Source organism: Phyllostomus discolor, chromosome 1 (assembly GCF_004126475.2).
Source record: "Phyllostomus discolor isolate MPI-MPIP mPhyDis1 chromosome 1, mPhyDis1.pri.v3, whole genome shotgun sequence".
Lineage (NCBI taxonomy): Eukaryota > Metazoa > Chordata > Mammalia > Chiroptera > Phyllostomidae > Phyllostomus > Phyllostomus discolor.
This window is the reverse complement of record NC_040903.2, coordinates 33,104,811-33,123,926: the sequence shown is the minus strand read 5'-3', so window position 1 is coordinate 33,123,926 and position 19,116 is coordinate 33,104,811. Positions and strand designations below refer to the sequence as shown.

The 19,116-nt window shown below is 40.9% G+C and overlaps 1 protein-coding gene across 1 annotated transcript in view; it reads left to right on the top strand.

Annotated features, from left to right (window-relative positions):
- The window catches only part of LOC118501910, an 80,209-nt gene that overhangs the window by 42,494 nt on the left and 18,599 nt on the right, over window positions 1–19,116 (top strand). The window contains exon 8 of the mRNA XM_036031769.1: window positions 6,878–6,942. Within this exon, the coding sequence (XP_035887662.1) occupies window positions 6,878–6,942 (65 nt within the window). The remainder of the gene's footprint in view (window positions 1–6,877; window positions 6,943–19,116) is intronic.

Genomic DNA, 19,116 nt, shown 5'->3' with positions numbered 1-19,116 from the left:
GAACTAGAGATAGCATCATATTAGCACATGGGGCCTTGAAGAGTAAGGTCCCAGGGGGCTCAGGAGAGCAAATCATAGGGAACATTTTATGTCTTGGAAAGGGAGCAAATACTATAATGAATTTTTAAGTTAGCAATTTGTTTTGTCTCCTGAGGCTCTGGCAGCTTGCTGAGGTTCCGGGGGCAAAAAGCACCTGCAGAGAGGAATTTCCCAGTCAGAACCAACATTTAAAGTAGTGGTGTGTTAATGCTTACAAAGAAACCCTGCATGCATTTTTTATAGCTTCTAGCTTTTGCAGCTGGATCTCACCAATGATGCTCCAAGAGGTTGAGCCAGCCTGCCATTCTCCAGGCTCCAGTTCCCATCACTTATGTCCTTTCTGGTGGAGTCTATGGCACGTTCTTAAAGGCTCGGCTTGGTTAAAAGTACGGCGCAGGACCTGAATGGAGGCATGTGGCAAAGGACATTGAGCCTCCATATTTAAAAAAAATCCTGCTATTCTTATTTAGGGATTATCAATGATTTAACTTGAAATCAAATACATTTTCAAGGATTCTGAGTTCATGGGATTGATTTTTGAATAACGAACCAGTATGTGATTAGTGTTTGATTAAATGTTAAAAGAGGACAATTTTCATCACAATGTTAAGTGAAGATGTGTCACAAAAAATTAGATCAGAACTCAAGGGTAATTGAAGATTCCATGAATTTTTATATTATCACAGAATAATTTGAGTTTGAAAAGGGAAACCAAGGATTTGGGCAGTCTCCAGCAATAGTTAAAGAAGTTATGAGCTAAATTCAAATGTAGTCCCATAGACTCTAGTTTCCTAAGAGTCCAAAAACATGGATGTATAGTAGACATGGACTGTATAAAAGACCCCTTAGCAGGGAAGGAAATAAGGACCTTCACTCTCGGACAGGCTGACTAACTCCCAATGCCTTGTTGAAGAGTGTTGGTGTGAGCCCCACTTACCGTCCCCCAGTGCAAATGCAGTCTGTTGACATCACAGACCAAATCACAGTCAATCTTGGCCGCTATTTTGTCCCCTCCTTGAAATGTTCCTCCTTGTTTCAGGGATCCCCAAGGTGGTGTCCGCCTGTGCTCAGGAACTTACCCCCTGTAATTCTTTTGTTCTTGCCTCCTCACCAAGCTCCTGCTGTTGCTCTGGGAATGTCTCTGGGCACAGCACCAATTCTACACTATAGCCTTTTGGTCTGTTGTGGGATAGGATTCAGGCTTCTTCTCCATGCCTTTTACTTTTGCAGTTAAACCTTCTGTCCATCATGATTCAAAACCAGAGCCGTGGGCTGTGTAAGAGACAGACTCCACTCGATCTCATTAATCTCCTTGTCTTCCTTCTTCTGGACACCTTTGCTGAAAAAGAACTGCTTCTCCTTCAGTAAAAAAAAAAAAAAAGATTCTTTTTAATGATCAACTCATGCTGACTGATTTCTCTAAGGATCACCAGGTCACCAATTCTGCACACCACAATCTATTTGGGACACAGGGCACCCTGCTGCAAATGCAGTTTTACTTGAAAAACAGGAAATGTAAGTACATAGTCAGTGCAATAGTGAGTTTTCAGACAAGCTTAAATGGCAAACAGGATTCATCCAAGGAATGTTGGTACCTTTTGACTGACCTTTGAGATTCTCTGCTGGTCATGATAAATAGAACCTTACTTATTCCTCATCCCTCTGTGCTCAATGGAACACTGTAAAAAAAAATAAAAAGACTGCAGAAACTTAAAAATGGAACATTCACTGTTTCTACTCTCAAGAAATAACCGCTAAAAGTTATTTATCATATATAACTTTATTTTTCTTGTGTGCACTTTCCCTCTCTACACACGCATACAATCATTCTGTTTGTTATGTAATATATGTATTTTTACACTTCTACATTATTGGTATATGTGGAAACACCTCATTTTAAAATGGGTATATTATATGGTAATTTATGTAGATTTATTATAATATTATCAACTAGCCACGCACTCTATTCACTGCAGACCAGAATGCTTCCCTGTCTTCCTGTCACTAGTCCCTGTCATTCTTGGAGATTTGTACCCAGCACCTTGGCTTCTTTGATCCTGGATTGGTTCTCTCCACCTCAGTCACCAACTTTGACCTTTCTGTAGCCAATAACTGGACTGTCTCCAAAATCTGTACTTCAAGCATTCATCTGTTGACCAATAGCTTCCATGCTTCCAGTAATCCTTTGAATTCCAGCAGTCCTTCAAATTTATTTGGACCTTTAATTTGTTGAGCTCTCTGTCCCTCAAACCCAAACCTGAACAGCTAGTTAACGTGGAGAAACAACACTCAAGCATGTCAGCTAGCTCCTTTTTGAATTCATAGTCATGCCCTGGCTGGTATAGCTCAGTTGGTTGGAGCATCCTCCTGTACACCGAAAGTGTTGGGATTTGATTCCCAAATTCTGTCAGGGCACATACTTAGTTGCATCTTCAAGCCCCAGTTGGGGTGTGTATAGAAAGCAGCCAATTGATGTTTCTCTCTCACATTGGTGTTTCTCTCATTCTCCCCCCTCTCTCTAAAATCAATTAACATTTAAAATAAAATAAATAAATTTATGGTCACTACACTATAACCCTACTTGATTTTGTTGACATATTAGTTTTCCTCTTCCCTATAGTGACTATTTTACTTCTTTTCCTCTCTCCTAAATCCTTCTCCCCATATGTTTTGATCTGATGATCACACCTCCTTATCATGCTTAATAAAGATAAGCAATAAAGGAGGAACCCTCTCCTCATTTTCTCCCCATTCCCTCAAACTTGTAATCACAGTCTCCACTTCACTTCTGTTTCTGTGAATGAAGCGTTCCTGACTGTATCGAACACTAGTCTCTCCTCGTGTGCCCTGGCCCATCCCCGACCAGAGTTCTGGGACATGGTTCCAGCAGTGGTTTGATGGCTAGAAACTCGGACCCTGGAGTTGACTGCCAGAGTGTGAATCTCAGCTCTGTCGCCTGGTAGGTGTATGAGCTTAGGAAAGCTATGTAGCTTCTTTGTACCCTAGGTGCCCCTCTGTACAATGTAGGTATTAATGTAATCTGCCTCACAGAGTTGTCGTGCAGACTAGGGGACCGAATTTAGCAAAATGCTTAGGACAGGGCAAGGCTCCCAGTGAGGGATGTGTCTGCGTTGGCTGCATCTCACGTGGCCAGCCTCTCTCCTGTATGCGGCCCTTCAGCTTGCAGACAGGGCCTACTAATTTCATTTCTTGAACAAATAGCCAAAAGTAAAAAACCCCACAAAACAAACAAACAAAAAAAACCCAATCCTTCCCTTCCCTTCACATTTCCCAGCGCCCTACTACCACTTCATTTCTCTGCTCACACAACCAAGCTTCTTGATTCCACCCATTTCTCTTAGCCTTTAATCCTCTTTCTTTCCAAGCCTCTCTCATTTAGATTGCTGCAAGGGTTTCCTGATACACACACTGTAAATCAGATAATGTCACTGAACTCTTTAGAAACCTCTCCCAGGAGTAAAACTCATGCTCTTATTCTGGCATACAAAGATCAGTATTGGCTAGATGTAGCCACAGTGATACTGAGGAACAAACCACCCTAAAAACTCTGGCACAAAACAACTCTTTCTCCTGGGTCTGCTAGTCAGCTGGCTTCCTCCCACTGCCTGCAGGTCGGTGGGAGGCTGCCTGACCTAGGCTTTGTGGACTGGGCAGCTCTGCTACGCACTGCAGGAGGGCCTGGGGCCATGCTGCTCATTCTCAGGTGTCTCTCATTCTCCTCTTGGGACCAGTTACCAGCAGGCAGTGGAAGAGCACAAGAGGGCATGCCCCGGCATTTGAACGCAGTTGTTGTGGCATGTCTGCTGACGTCTAATGCAGTGACCAAAAGTTCATGGCAAACCAAAGTCCAGGAGCAGGGAAATATATTTCTTCTTTTGTGAGAGGAATTGCAAAGTGGCATGTCAAAGGACTTATGTGTGTGTGTGTACAGGCATGGAGGGGTAGGACTGGGGCTGGTAATTTAATGTACCACACCACTCTCTGACATCTTACATCAGTTACCTCCTTACCCATGATGCTCTAGCTGCATGGGGGCCTTCTCTCTGCTCCTCGAACACAACAAATTTCTTCCCTTTCTAGGACTGTTTGCACTACATGAGACAATGCTGTAAATTTATTGGTAGCTGTAGCACTAAAGTTTGCTTTCCAGAGTATTCCAGTATCATGACAACTATTTCTTTTTTCTTCCCTTTTTAGCCCATTATTTTATTTTTCATGATCATGAGAGCACTCATTGACTTTTGGATAGGTCCAAAAGCCTTTAGATTCACCATCAAATCAATAAAACACTTTTATTTTCCTCTAATACTGTGAAACCTGCCAAAAGATGACAAACAAATTAATTTGCTGTACATTTGCTCGATAGGAATAATGGGCAGTGGGCAGAACACTATGAAGAAAAAACAAGTTTAATGGAACTTTAGAATTTGGGAGTTGAGATAACTTAGATTTTGTGAGCTTCTTAATTTAATAGATGCTATTTCCTAATCATTTGTAGGCTAATTTTGGTTTTCTTTATTCACATTACAACATATCAGGGGTCAGCTGGGTGTCCATTTTTCTTGAGCATACCAGGCATGTGTGGAGTAATCTGAGACTCTGGAGGAGCAGGGTTTGCAAAGATGGAGGGTCAGATATAACGTGTATGTCTGGGGTCAGGGGTTGGCCCACGAGGCACGTCAACCCCAGGTTCAGTGGGCGAAAGGGACCAGTGGAGAGAGAATTCAAGGCATTGTCCTTTCTGCTTCTGAGAGAAGAAGGTAAGGAGAGAGTTTTGAGATCTGAGGGAGAAGACATGCTACTTCCTGGCTCTGCTGGCTTAGGGAGAGCGGGCAAGAATGATTCTCCTGGTGGAGCAAAGAGGAGACTTTCCAGCAGCGCTCAGTGGGCCCAAGGGAGTGTGGCTTCTGCGCCGCTGTGAAGCGTATCGTCCTCCTGACTGATTAACCTCACAGTAGCTACATGGCCAAGGGCTTTCAGCAGGTCATATACTATATTGAATGCTTTCTACCTGAACTCATGTAACCTGCACAATTTACCTATGACTATGGCAGAAGCAGTGAGCATTGTTGACATGTGGGGCAGGAAAGACACTGGAGGCCACCCCAGGCCCCTGTTGGAGACCAAAGGGCACTAACTCCCTGAAAGCTATGGCTGAGTTTTACCAACTAGGGGCCCATGTTGTTTATTTGCATTTATCCACCCAGTGTTCACCTGGAGCAGTCACCTGCCTCTCACTCTGTAACATTCCTATCACTATCCAGGGACACAGCTGTACTCTTGCCTAGTTCCATGTCCTCAGATAAGATAGGCAAGCTTATGTCTCACTACAGCCTTGTCCTGCCAGTCATCTCCTCTCTGGCCTCACCCTTTCCATTCCTGGGACTGGAAGAGAGTCCAAGGAACTAAGGTGGATGAAGCTGGTGGACAGGAGAGCAGCTTGGAAAAGGCCTTGGTGTGGCTTGAGTCACCCTTTGCTATCAGTCCGACTGGCTGATGTGGAAGACCAGAAATAGCAGCAGTTAATGCTGATGAGTAGCTCTACTGAAATGTTCTGTAGCAACCCCCATCCTGCGCCAAGAGTTGTTGACAGGATCAAATGAAATGATGCAGATGAGTCTATTTTGTAAACGATAGTCCTAGGTGTAGGGTGCTTTTAGTGCTTTTGAAAGACTGTCTCTCCTTGTGGAAGATTGTTTATCCCCACCCTATTGATGCCAGGCTTGGTCATGTGACTTGCTTTAGCCAATACCACGTGAGTAGATGGGTGAATTTCTGGGCAGATGCTTGTAGAGCCAGCACAGGGTTCTCTGTGTTCTCTGCTTTCTGCCCCTGTTTTTGTCAGCTTAGGGTCTCTGGTAGCTTCTGTAAGCAGGCAAAGCCCATTGCTGACCCAGGATGGATATGCACATGAGTGAAAATAAAATGTTATTTTAAACTGCTCAGAGCTCTCAGGTTGTTTGATATTGCAGAATAGCCTGGCCTACCTCAACTGATACAAAGTTAAACCCTGGAAGTGTGGGATGTTTCTGGAAATTAGGATGCAGTTGTGAAATGGAATGCTACTATCAATAACTAAGTTTTAAACACTTGGGAAAAATTCCTTGGTTTTAGGTTAAAAAGGAGAGGAAGTTGTCTTTTTACTCATTGCATCTTTCATTTTTCTCCATGTCTTGTGGTTTGGCATACACATATCCCAGTGTGTAGAAAATGCAATACAGTGTATTTGTTTTTACCTTTTCTTTATCTTAGGTGCACACACTTGATTTCATATTAGTGTTAGGAGACATGGCCAAACTGACTATTGCCTTTAAAAAATCACTTTAGACATTTGTCGTCCATTATCTTTTTATGAAGTGTTATGCAATTTGTTGAAAAAATATCATCTATGAAATAGAATAGCTTGTTCGAAGAACAGTTAACAGTATCACCTCAGTTTCTATAATAAAAATCACTCAATTTAAAAATTAATAAGTAAATCCATTTAAAAAGTTTAGTTTTTTAAATTAAGCACTCCTGAAGCTATCACTCACTTAGTTTTTAAGTGAAAATAAGAATGCTTTAAAAAACATTACTGCCATTTAAATTAATTTCATGAACTAACTATTTTTTAAAACAAATCAGATTCTGTAAATTAGAAGTGTATAAGATTTTTTAAAAAATTATTGCGTGACTTGACCTGAGAAAAATAGAGTGAATGACTTTCCAGGGTTGCTTCGTATATATGCGGGTGTATAATCTTCACATGTGCATGTATTTTATATGCATGTGTGTGGAGCGAGAGAGAATGATTCCTCATGTTTTACTTTGTTTTTAGGATTTTTACTGTACTCTTGCACAGAGAATACAGGAACAGTATCAAGAAACATGCAACTTTCTAAGGTATGCATTTCCTGTAAATAATCTTTACAGTTTTAGAGGAAACTCATTGATATTTGATATTTTTGATTTGAAATTCAGGGTGATCTCCTATAAATGTCTACTACGGTGAAAGCCAGCAGGGTGTGTTGAGAAGTACATGGGTCTTGAAGACACATGGACCTGGATGTGAATCCCAGTGTTCTCACTTATCAGTTATGTGTTGGGCAAGTTAACATACCTCTTCTAGCCTCAGCTTTTTCATCTGTAAGATAGACATAATAGTACATTTGTCAATATTGTAGTTTAAATAAGACAGAATTTTTAATCCTTGGTTTTATCAGGATACCTACAAGAGTGCCTGAGACTTAATACATATTCAACGATATTTCTTGAACAAAGGAATGTGGGAATGATTAGCATAGATGAACATAGTAAAACCATTACAGAAAGCCCATGAGTTTGCATCTACTTCTGGATCCCTTATTCTCTTCTACGGCTCTGTCTGTTGCAGAAATACAACCAAATCAGGCGGTACAGTCATTGTAGAAACCGGACACATTGTCTGTGTGTGTTTGTACATGTACCTGTGTGTGCCCTTTAGAAGACTGTTCATTTTCTGATTTCATAACAAATGCATGCAATGAGGCAAATACATCTTCATGCTTTTAATTTCCATATGATTCATATATTTACCATAACTGATATCAGGCCAGTTGTATATCACACTGCCTAAGAATAAGTGTGTGAATTAAACTGGACAGTAAAACAAGAAGCGGAAACATCTTTAAAAACAAGGGTAATACTCATCAAGAAGCTGAGAGCTATATAGCTTAAAAGCAGCTCAATTGATTTTTTAATTTCATTTAGTTTTGGTTTGTATAGCAGTAGCCTGATAGCTCATCTATGTCTCCTGATCTGTTGGCCTCACTATCCCTCAGATTTTCTATTAATATACTATATTTTAAAACAGCGAAGAGCTGACTTCACTCTGCATCCACTTACGTACAGTGAAGGCTCAGGAGGATGAGAACTAAGAACTGTGGAGAAAGCCTTTCCAGGCAGCGTGGCCTCCTGCCTGTACTTTGCTTCATTCCTCCCCCTTTCTGAGGACTCGCTTCCTTTGCTGTCTGGGGCATGATTCATCCCAGTTGCCCACAGATAGTGGTGGCCTTGGCTGACGAGACGTCTAATCCAGCATCCATATCTTACTGCTGGAGGCTTTCTATGTCCCTCTTCCAAATTCCTGTGAGAAAAAAAAAATCTGGTTAGGCCAGTCCAGCCTTGGATCAGCTGTCTACTTACCAGCTGTATCCACAGGGGAGAACAAATGAGGTTTCAGGGCTTACAGATGGGAAGTGGGAGGAGCGGGACCATAGCCTAATGTCCAGCACCTCAGGGCATTTCACAGTCTTTTTTCAAAAATGGAGTTAAAGGATTCCATTTTTAAAAAATCATAGTAACTGAAAATATTGTAAGTTATTATTCTTTAAAACCAGATTTATTTAGTCAGCTACCTCACTTCCCAAAGAACAAAGATAAAATCTAGAGGTGTAGAGTGTTATTAAGCCCAATCTCCTAGGAGGAATTATAAATTGATGACATCTCAGAGTTCTAAAGCAAATTCTGAGAAAGAGCTATATCTAGTGCTCACATTATAAGTAATGTCTTGAAGTTCAGTGGAAAGCTAAAACCCGGAAATTATTTAACAACAAAGGAAGAATTATTTCAGAGACTAAGTTGAAACATTATGAAAGACTAACAAATTGATAAAAAAAAATAAACACCAGATGTGCTTGTTAAAGTTGAAAAGGGCTGTAGGTCAGGGAAAAGGAGTTTAAAGTAATTTAGCTAAGATGAAAAATCCAACACTCAAACTTAATAATTTTAAAAAAGGAGATGCTATAATTATTTTAGTTTTAAGAGGCATTATGCAAATAATAAAGAAGTACACCGGGGTTCCTTTGTTACTGGCAAATCCACACGTTGAAGACCTGACCACCCAGTGTGGCTGAATTTAGACCTGGGGCCCCTAATTCAAATTGAATGAAGCCATAAAGGTGGGGCCCTGATCTGATAAGGTCAGTGCCCTCATAAGAAAAGGCACCAGAGAGGCCCCTCCTGCGTTCTGTCTCCACGCCCACGTGTGGAGGAAAGGCTGTGGGAGGAGACAGTGAGGAAGTGGCCATGTGCAAGCCAGGAGTGGAGTCGTCGCCAGGAACGGAATCAGCCAGCACCTTGAATTTGGACTTCTAGTCTCCAGAACTGTGAGGAAACAAATTCCTGTTGTTTACATGACCTGATCTATGATATTTTGCTATGGCAGATGATGACATCCTTCAAATCCTTTTTGTCATGAAATTTGTTATCCAGATATTGTTGTGTTCTCTGTGAGTGTTTCCCAGACCAAAACAAAAACCCTGCACTGTGAGTAAGGAAGCCAGTGTATTTTCTTTAAAATGTGTAAGTGGTGTCAACATCTTTCCTCTGTCAGAGGTAAAGTGCCTCTGCTTGCCCCTGTCGGGTGTCTGGGTGAGGAGACTTTACTGTAGGGTACAGAGGCCCACAGTTGAGTTAAAGTGTGTAACTTCAATATATTTTGAAAGTTACATATTAATTTATCTGGAAATGCAATGCAAATCTCAATCCCATAAACCCCAGAGCTGTTTTTCTCAGTTCTGCTAAACTGTTTCTTATCGGAGCCAAAATCTGAGCCTTGGGTTATTTTAAGGCAAGTGCACAGTCACAGGGATAAAAGGCCATTGCCAGCACATCTCAACAATCCACGATCCTGTCTTATGACTGTTGGGAACAGGGGTTATGCAAGGTAGGCTTGCTGACCAAGAGAGGTAGAGGCCCTTAGACATGGTAAAGAGTGATTTGATCAGAGACTGGAGTGGCCTCAGCCCTAGACTCTTTGTTTATTCACCGTATATTATCACCCAGCGAACAAAGTCCAAATTCCCACAGCTTTTCATCAGAGGCCTATGAGCCACTTCTGGCCTGCAGGGGTTTGTTTTTTTTTTTTGAAAACTTACTAACATTTAAACACTTAAAGATCTCTCATAAAAATCAAGCCTTTTGGCTTCTCTTTTATTTATTTTTTAAAAATATATTTTATTGATTATGCTATTACAGTTGTCCCATTTTCCACCCTTCATTCCCCTCCACCCTGCACACCCTCTCCCACCCGCATTCCCCCCCTTTAGTTCATGTCCAAGTGTCGTAAGTTTTTTAGCTTCTACATTTCCCATACTATTCTTGCCTTCCCCCTGTCTATTTTCTACCTACCATCTATGCTACTCATTCCCTTTCCCCCTCTGTCCTCCTCCCACTCCCCTGTTGCTAACCCTTCATGTGATCTCCATTTCTGTGGTCCTGTTCCTGTTTTAGTTGTTTGCTAAGTTTCTTTTTGTTTTTGTTTTAGGTGTGGTTGTTAATAATTGTGAGTTTGCTATCATTTTACTATACATGTTTTTTTATCTTCTTGTTCTTAGATAAGTCCCTTTAACGCTTCTCTTTTAAAAAAAAACCAACAAAAACAAAGAGCTGGCTGGGTCAGAATAAAGTATATTCCTCGGAAAAGGCCTCAAGGTCCCCAGTCTCCACCACTCCCTAATGTCTTTTACCTGTCCTATTTTACTCATTCCCATTACTTGTGGGTCATTTGGGATCAGAGACCTTTAAGAAGGTTGCTCTAAACCAACCTTCTCTTTCTCAAAAAGCCTCTGGAGAGCTGTATCAGAACAACAGGCTCAAATACTGAAAATCAGTCAACTTTAGTCATTTCTTCACAAATAAAATATGAAGGAGGGGCTCTATTAGAATGGTTGTTAATGGGTTGAAAAAACAAACAAAAACTCCACCTTGGGGAAATACAAACTCATCCCTGGGGAATTAGACAGTCTCTGGAAGAAAACTGAATTTTGCAACTTAAAAAGTAGTACTTGCCTTTCTACTTGATACTTGGAAACATCCTAGATTGTATTAAATGAGACACGAGTAAGCATTGCTGCTCGGCTACTCTGAGGACTCAGTGGTACTGGTCCGTGGTGGCATGGACATGCCTCAGGTGTAAACAAAGGGAGCAGAGGAGTGACCGGATAGGGAATGAAAGGAGGGACAGGGGTGGGGGAGAAGAATGGAGGAAATCTAAAGGAGAAGGAAAGAAGAGAAAGGAGGGGCATCATGGGGTTCCATTACCAGTTCTTTTAAAACCAGTGTTTGCATTCACTTCTGTTCTGGGCTGTTATTGTTAATTAATCCAGCAGATGGTGCTCTGAAATACCAAATAAACCTCAGTGCTTAATGTAAAAAATTACCTTGCCTGAACTGTCCAAGATTGACAGTTATCGAAACTGGAGAGGATACATGCCTGACTACTCAGGCATATACATATACATATACATATACATAACTATGTAAAGTGTTTTTATTGGATGCAATTTAGGAGGAAAATTGGAGACATTGAATTTTGTTCTTTTCAGTTTTCTTAAAATTGTCTTTATACTTTATAAAGTATAAATTTAAAAAACCAAGAGAATCATGATGAATATTTATCCCCCAAAAATCTATGTGTACATATCCCTCTCCTAGTCTCTTAGGGCTGCAACTGGTCCCTCTTAGAACCATCTGTCCCCACCGTGTGTCTGTGGGATGCTGAGGAAAGTTCAATGGAGGAGCCAGGTTGTCTGCATTCAGCCTGGGCTCGTCAATCATACCCTGGCTCCATTCTCCCATTTCAGTCTCTGTCTCAGTACACCTGAGTCCTCTGGGACTCCTCAGCTGCTGAAGTCTGGCTTGTTCGCCTAGCACCCTAGCTTTTCTCTCGGCTGCCTCCAAAAAGCATTCCCAAATAGGTCTGACTCTATTCTCAATCCCATAGCCACTGGAAGTGAATTTAGACTCTTGAAAAAAGTCTCTAATTTGTAGCACAATATGAATTAAAGGGGAAAAATAAGTGACATGAGGAGAAATATGCATTTGGCATTTAATAGCCATAATATATGACAATTGACAGTGTGAATATAGCAACACTGTATTTTTGATGTTAGGCTGTTTTGAGTTCTCATTCTGACTCCCACACATGTTACCCATATGATGATGCTGAAACATGACAGCCTCTTTGAACCTCAGTTTTTCTCTCCTTGTAATGGGGATAATACCTACTTTACATGGCTATCTTGGAGATTAAAAATTACGTATTTAAAGCAGCTATGTTAGTGGGCTGCCCATCAATTTCAGTGCCCTTTCCTTTCTCTTCTTCCTTACCTTACTCCTCTGCTCCAGCTCTAAGTGTGCCCTCCAGTGCCAGTATCAGGGACACTGCTGTGCTCCCCTGAGCCTTCCTCCTCCCTGGTAATCTGCTCCCAAACTTCCCTTATGCTGACCACTGCCTGGGGCTCCACCATCTTGCTGCTGCCAGTTCCTCACTGCCTCTTTGTGCTCTGTGCTCTGGAATGACCACCTGATGACGTGGTCTGTGCCTCTCTGTGGCCACATGCCTGCCTGTGGCCAGATGCCTGCCCACTTTATGAGTGGTTACTATCCCAAACAGCATGTACTCTGGGTACATCCTCCACTTTACTTGCCCCAGTTGGATCCCCATTTCTGCTGCTGGGTTAACCTGCTAAATAACTGCCCTACTATGAAGGTCTCCTTTAAATCACTGGCCATGATGATTTAGGCGAAGATCTGTCCAGCTGCACTGAGCGGAGCATGTGTTTGCCACTTGGGTGTGTGTGCAGAAAGGTTGTGATTTTCAAATTGGACTTGAGAGGTGGTCTCTCCTGCCAGAGACAGCTGGCCTCTGCTATTACAGCTTGAGGATCTATGGAGCTGCCTTGGGGCCGGAGGAGGGCAGGTGTTGAACCATCTTCAAACCTGGGTCCTTTTGAGGTAGGAGTGCCCTTCAGGGAGCAGCATTGCCAAGGTTGTAATAGGAAGTCGGAAAAGTAAGGTGATCCACAAAGGATGGTGAAGAGCCCTAGCCAGGTGGCTCTGTTGGTTGGAGCATCATCCTGTGTACTAAAAGGCTGTAGGTTTGATTCCTGGTCAGAGCACGTATATAGACTGTGGGTTTGATCCCCAGTCGGGGCACATATGGGAGGCAACTGATTGATGTTTCTCTCTCTCTCCAAAATCAGTAAACATATCCTCAGATGAGGATTTAAAAAAAAACAATAAAGAGCTTTGAAGTCTTGTGTCTCCAGAGCAGATGATCCAGGAGCAAGGAGTGAGTTACAGGAGCCTGTAGAACTAGAAAGCTGCCCATTAGGAGATATGTTACCATTACTATAGTGGTTTAGCAGGACATTCCTATTTACATATATTTAAACCAATTCAATACTTTCTAGATATAACTTTCTATTTATATAGGGTGGGCAAAAGTAGGTTTACAGATTGAGTATGCAAAACACAGAGTTAACAAAGCTATTGTAATAATTATAACTTACATGTCTTTTTCCATATGAACAGCTGTAAACCTAATTTTGCCCATGCCTGTTTGTCCTGAAACTGCTTTCATGCTAAAATGAGTCCTTTAGAAAGCCCGTTTATCTGCATTATTTTTTATTCTCCAAACTTGTATAACCACAATTTTTTTTGTTATGAAGAGTTCAAAATTTTGCCTCATCAGATTTTGCATTAAATGCTTAAAATCCAGGCATTTAAAATCCTGAGGGAAGTAATAAACATTGCTTAATAGAAGTGTTAATGTGCCACTTCATTAATGGTAGAAATGGCTGTGAACATCTGCTACTTTTCATAGATGGTGTTCCTGATCACAGATGCAGAAATATTATAGTAATTGGCATTTGATAGAGTTCTTAATGAAAATTTTATCTCCAAAACTTTAGCCAATTTTCCACAAATGGCAACAACTATTTGAACAATAAACCAAAATGCTGTGGTTTCTGATGTCATAGTTTTAGAGAAGGCAAAATAAGATGCTTCAACTTGGCGAAAGCCATTTCTTTTTGATCTCCTCTACAAAGTAGCTCCATGAACAGCTCCTCAGTGTATTCCAAGTTGTACATGCAGGCATTCTCCCTCTCCTATAATTCCAAATGCTTTTCTCTCTGCATACTGTATGTGGTAAACAATTAGAGTAGTTTTGATGCTACACTGTTGAGAGTTGTATTTTAGAGTTTGCTAAATGAGAGCTTGAAAAGTCAATGTAAAGGATAGATCTTATGGGCAAGCTCAACAAGCCAATTTCAAAGACTTACACACTGTCTGATAACATAACAGTCTCCGAATGACAAAGTCATAGTAGAAGAGAGTAGGCCAGTAGCTAGTGTTGGGGACATAACACCCGGGAGTTTCCTTGTAGTGATGGAATACTTCTCTATCCTGATTGAGGTGTCTGTTACTTGAATCTATGCACATGGAGAAACTTCATAGAACAATAGGGCAAAGAAGAAAAGAAAAGAAAAAGAACCAAGTAGTTTATGTGAAAATCTGAATAAGGTCTGTATATGAGTTAACAATATTGAGCTTCAATGTCCTGGTTTTGACAATGTGCTAAGGTGATGTAACATATTATTATTGGGAGAAGCTGGGTTAAAGGTCCACGAGAACTCTGTAGTGCTTACACACTTTCTTGTGTACTTTAAACTATTTCAAAAAATTATTTTTAAGTCAATGGAAAGAACTTATTAGATATATGAAGAGTTATTTTTTTTTATGCCAGAATGTGGATTCTCTGAGTCCTCCTATAAGGCAGTGACAGTAAATGCTTTAGAGAAAAAGGGATGTTTGTAGTGGAATTTTCCAACAGTGTTTCCTAAGTAATACTTCCTTTTAGTGTTAGTTTCTTCTCCGCCCCTTGTTCGCCCAGTTTCTGCCAGTCTCCTGTGCTCCTTCATAATAACTGACAGCTTCCTGCTTCTCTCTGTCTTTACCACTGTCTTCTCTTCCTGTGTACAATATAATCTCCTTATTATTTCCACAAAACCCAAAACCAGGTCAGGCATTTCCATTTATAGTTATTGCCTGTGTGCACTTCTGTGTATTTCTGGAAAGAGGATGGGGTGTTAGATGAATTCTAATGAGCAGTGATAGGTGAGACAGTGAAGAGAATTTGTATTTATATTTATTGAGGGTATGAGCTTCACAATTTAAACCTGAACTATTCCTTTGGATGGCAAAGTTACTAAGTTGCCCCAAGTCCTCAGACTGCTCACTTTTAGAAGTATTCTTTAGGAGGCACCTGGGAAGGGACTGGAATAAATAAGAAATATGATGGCAATATTTTCTATAATATTGATCTTGCTCAAAATTAGGTCACAGTCAAAATTGCTAATTTTCTCATTCCAATGCAAGAGCTCTTGGTACTTCAGGGGTCAGAGTAGATTTTCCCAAGTTGTTTTGGGGTTAATGCTTACCTGAATCTTGAGGTCAGTTTGATACCAAATCTCAAGACAATAATCTCCAGTTGGTTTTTATTCTATCCTTAAAAGGAAAAAAAAAGTTGTGGGTGCAAAAGAAGATTTCTGATTGATATTCAGGAATGATTCTACATTGCTTGATTATATAAATAAACTTTGTAGATTATTGGAAATGCCTTGTTAAATTCAATTTCCCTTATAATTTTAGCTGCTTCAGACTCTTCTGCCAAGCCTTTGGAAGTTTTGGGGTCAAGGGAAGGCCATAATAAAAATTGTAATTGCAGCTACATAGAGTGTCTGTGTGGAATAGAGAAAAATGATTTTTTAAGATTAAATATTATACAATAAATAATTACCAAGTGAACCCTAGTATCTACTGGTATGTAATACAATGTGATGTTGTGGAGTAGTAGCGGTAGAAGATGAAGCATGAAATTACCATTTATGAGACATTAATCAGGCCCTTCTTCTCCATGTTTTCCCTGCCTTCCACTGAATTTCAAATAAAGAAAAAATTGTCTTGATTCTAGGGAGCCTTATAGAAAAGAACTCATCCGTCTCTGGATGGGTTCTTACTGATTTAGGACTCAATGGCATTGTCATTTCTTTCTCAGTGTCTCACCAGATGTTTTAGAGATATCGTCAGTGATCCTAAATATCCCAAATGATGATTTGGGAATCTGAAGCATGTAGACTATATGAAGGTATGATCTCGTGTATTGCATGCCGTGTTCCTGGGGCTTAAACAGTGTCTGACACAAATGCTCAGTAGGTTGCTGTTGAGTTGAATTGACAATTTAATCTTGGGAAAGGAACTTTATCTCTGGATTCAGATCAACCTTGGTCAGGAGCCTGGCTCTGCCTGCCACCAGGCAACCTGGGACGAGTTACCTCACTTCCCAGAGCTCCAGCTTTCTCATGTGTAAATTGCTGTCTGGAACTACATGAGTGAAAAACTAAGCACAGAGCTTGGGAAGTACTGAGTACTTAGTGAATGATTGTTCCCTTATTAACTCACATCTCTCCCATCATTTCTCTGTTAGAATGTTCTATTTTTCAAAATGCAATTGATTCAAAAGGAAGCATTTTCAGAGAAAACCATCATGATTTCTATAAGGAGTACCTAGATGCAGAATTCCTGGGCAGAGGAGCTAACTCCTTCCTGTATTTACTAGCTTTACTGACCCTAAATCAACCAGTCACTTCCACAGAGGATCTCTACCAACATAAACAGGGAGAATGCCGCCCTCTGGATTCCCACCAGCCTTCATTATTTCCTCCGACCCTCACAGTCATTATTTTCCAGCAGGCAAGGAAGTTTGTGTTCAGTTGTATTTTTCGTTGTTTCAGTTTATTTTCCACTTGTCAGGTAGATTGGTGTATGGACCTCTTCCATATCTGAGATGACCTAAGGAGCTGAAAATGCAGAATTTTTTTCTTCCTTGACATTTCATGGTTGATATATTAATTCCTCTAAAAGGTGATTCCTAAGCATGCTCATTTTTGAGGCTGATTATGAGTTCTCACTGTCATTCAGTTGTTGTGGTGTACCTTAAATCCCTCATTTATTTTGTGAATATTATAATCAATTATTGATCACTCATGGTGTATCTGTGCTTTCTAGTGCTGTGAAGGATAAATAAGAGTGAGAAAGAAAGTTGAGGGTATAGGCTCTCTTCTCAGGGAGAAAATAAATATGAAGTGAATTAAAAATATATTGTATGTATAAAATATATTTTATATATAAAGTGGCTTGCATAAATAAGATATTAAATAAGAGGTTATTATAATTACCAGGTTTGTTGTTAAACTGGAGAGAAAATTCTTGTGTATACTAGACAACTAGAAAAAGTTATTTAGGAATATTTGCATGTACATGGCAGTATAGTAATTTATATATACATACATATGTATACATATATATATTAATCCTCACCCAAGGATATGTTTATTGATCTTGTGAGAGAGAAGTATTGATTGGTTTCCTCCCATATGTGCCCTGACCAAGGATCAAACCCACAACATTTGGTATACGGGATGATGCTCCAACTAACAGAGCCACCTGGCCAGGGCAATATGTATATTTTTTAAAGTGCAAGAAATATTATAAATAATCTGCTAACATCATAGGCTGTCCAGCAAAGAGGAAGTTACTGAAAAGGGCAAGAAGAAACTAGTGAGTATAAGCAGCTGGTGCCTTCCCATGAGAGCCTGGAGATGAGAATCACCATGACCGTGGAGGGCGGAAAATTCCATTCCAACATGGGCCTGCAATACTGTCCAAGGAAACTGATCAGGGGGAATTAGGATGCAGGGGCAGGAGCTCCGAGCTAGGGATGGCTCCCTGTGAGGCGTGTGACAGAATCACAGGTCGAGGAGGTCCGTCTGGGTTAAAGATGTCTTGGTTCGAGTGACCTTGGCTATGAGAAATGCTGGGAACATGGAAGAGAGAAGGGCAGGATTGAGGCTGGCTGGAGTCGGAACTAGAGGAAATTAACTGGGAAAAAGGATAAACTTCCCTGCTTCAAGAAATAGTTAAAAGTCTAAATCACGAGGTCTAAGAAGGCACAGAAAACTGTAACTAAGTGTTTCCCTAAATGCCAAAAAGTCCTAGGGATCATGTAGGACATTTGTTAAAAACACGTAGTCACCCCTACCCCAGATGTCCTGAATCAGAACCTGTAGGAGAAAGGCTTGGGACTCTGTATCTTTAACAAATGTACCTGGTGACTTTTTATGACTAAGTTTTGGAAACACTGCTTTATTGTAACCATGTCTGGTGCCTAAATTCAAGTTCTCTGGCACAGGAGGTTTGCAGGGCAAGGCTAGGAAGCAGGGCTTTTGGATCAGAGAGGTTGTGTAAATAGTGTATCAGGATCCCTTCATCCTGTTCAGTTCCTCAGGGTCATGGTCAGTATAATTATGGGCCAGATCTCCAAAGGGAAAGGAGACTCTCAGAGGGCTTGAATAGTGCTATTAAGCACAGGAGACCCTCCCACAAGGAGCCTTAGTCCCCTGAAGCATTGTGGGAAGCTCTGAGGAAGACAGTACTTTGAGGTAAGGCAAGAGCAGGCAGGTGGAAGTGGGCATGAGGTGTAAGGAAATGATTATGGGGCCAAGAGCGGGGACTGTTAGGCCAGGAAGCAATGAATTTTGACTTGGACCATTCCTACAGAGTGAATGCTTGTGTCCCCCACCCCCAAATCCATACATTGAAACTGAACCCCCAATGTGATGATGTTGCGAGGCCTGTTAGAAGTGATTTGATTATGAAGGTGGAGCCCTCATAATGGGATTGGTGCCCTTAGGTGGGGCTCACGGGGTCAGAGTTCTCTCCTCCCACCACGTGGGGACACAGTAAAAACAAGCCTCTGTGAACCAGGAGTGGGGCTCTCACCAGACACCCAATCTGCTGGCACCTCGATCTGGGATTCTTTTTCTAGCCTCCAGAACTTTCAGAAATAAATTTCTGTTGTTTATGAGCCACCCAGTCTATGATATTCTGTTGCAATAGCCTGAGTGGACTAAGACAATCATAAAATAAATAACAGAAATTACAGTTTTTTTGGTTCCTTTGGATATATTCCTGGAAGTGGGATGGCAGATCCATTTTTAATTTGTTGAGTTATCGTCATATTGCTTCCCACAGTGGCTGCACCAGTGCACCCATGTTCATGCAGTGTTATTTACAATTGCCAAGATATGGAAGCAGCCAAAGCGCCCATCAGTAGATGAGTGGATGAAACAAGTGTGGGACATTTATACAATGAAACACTACTTGGCTATAAAAAAAGAAAGTTTTACCCTT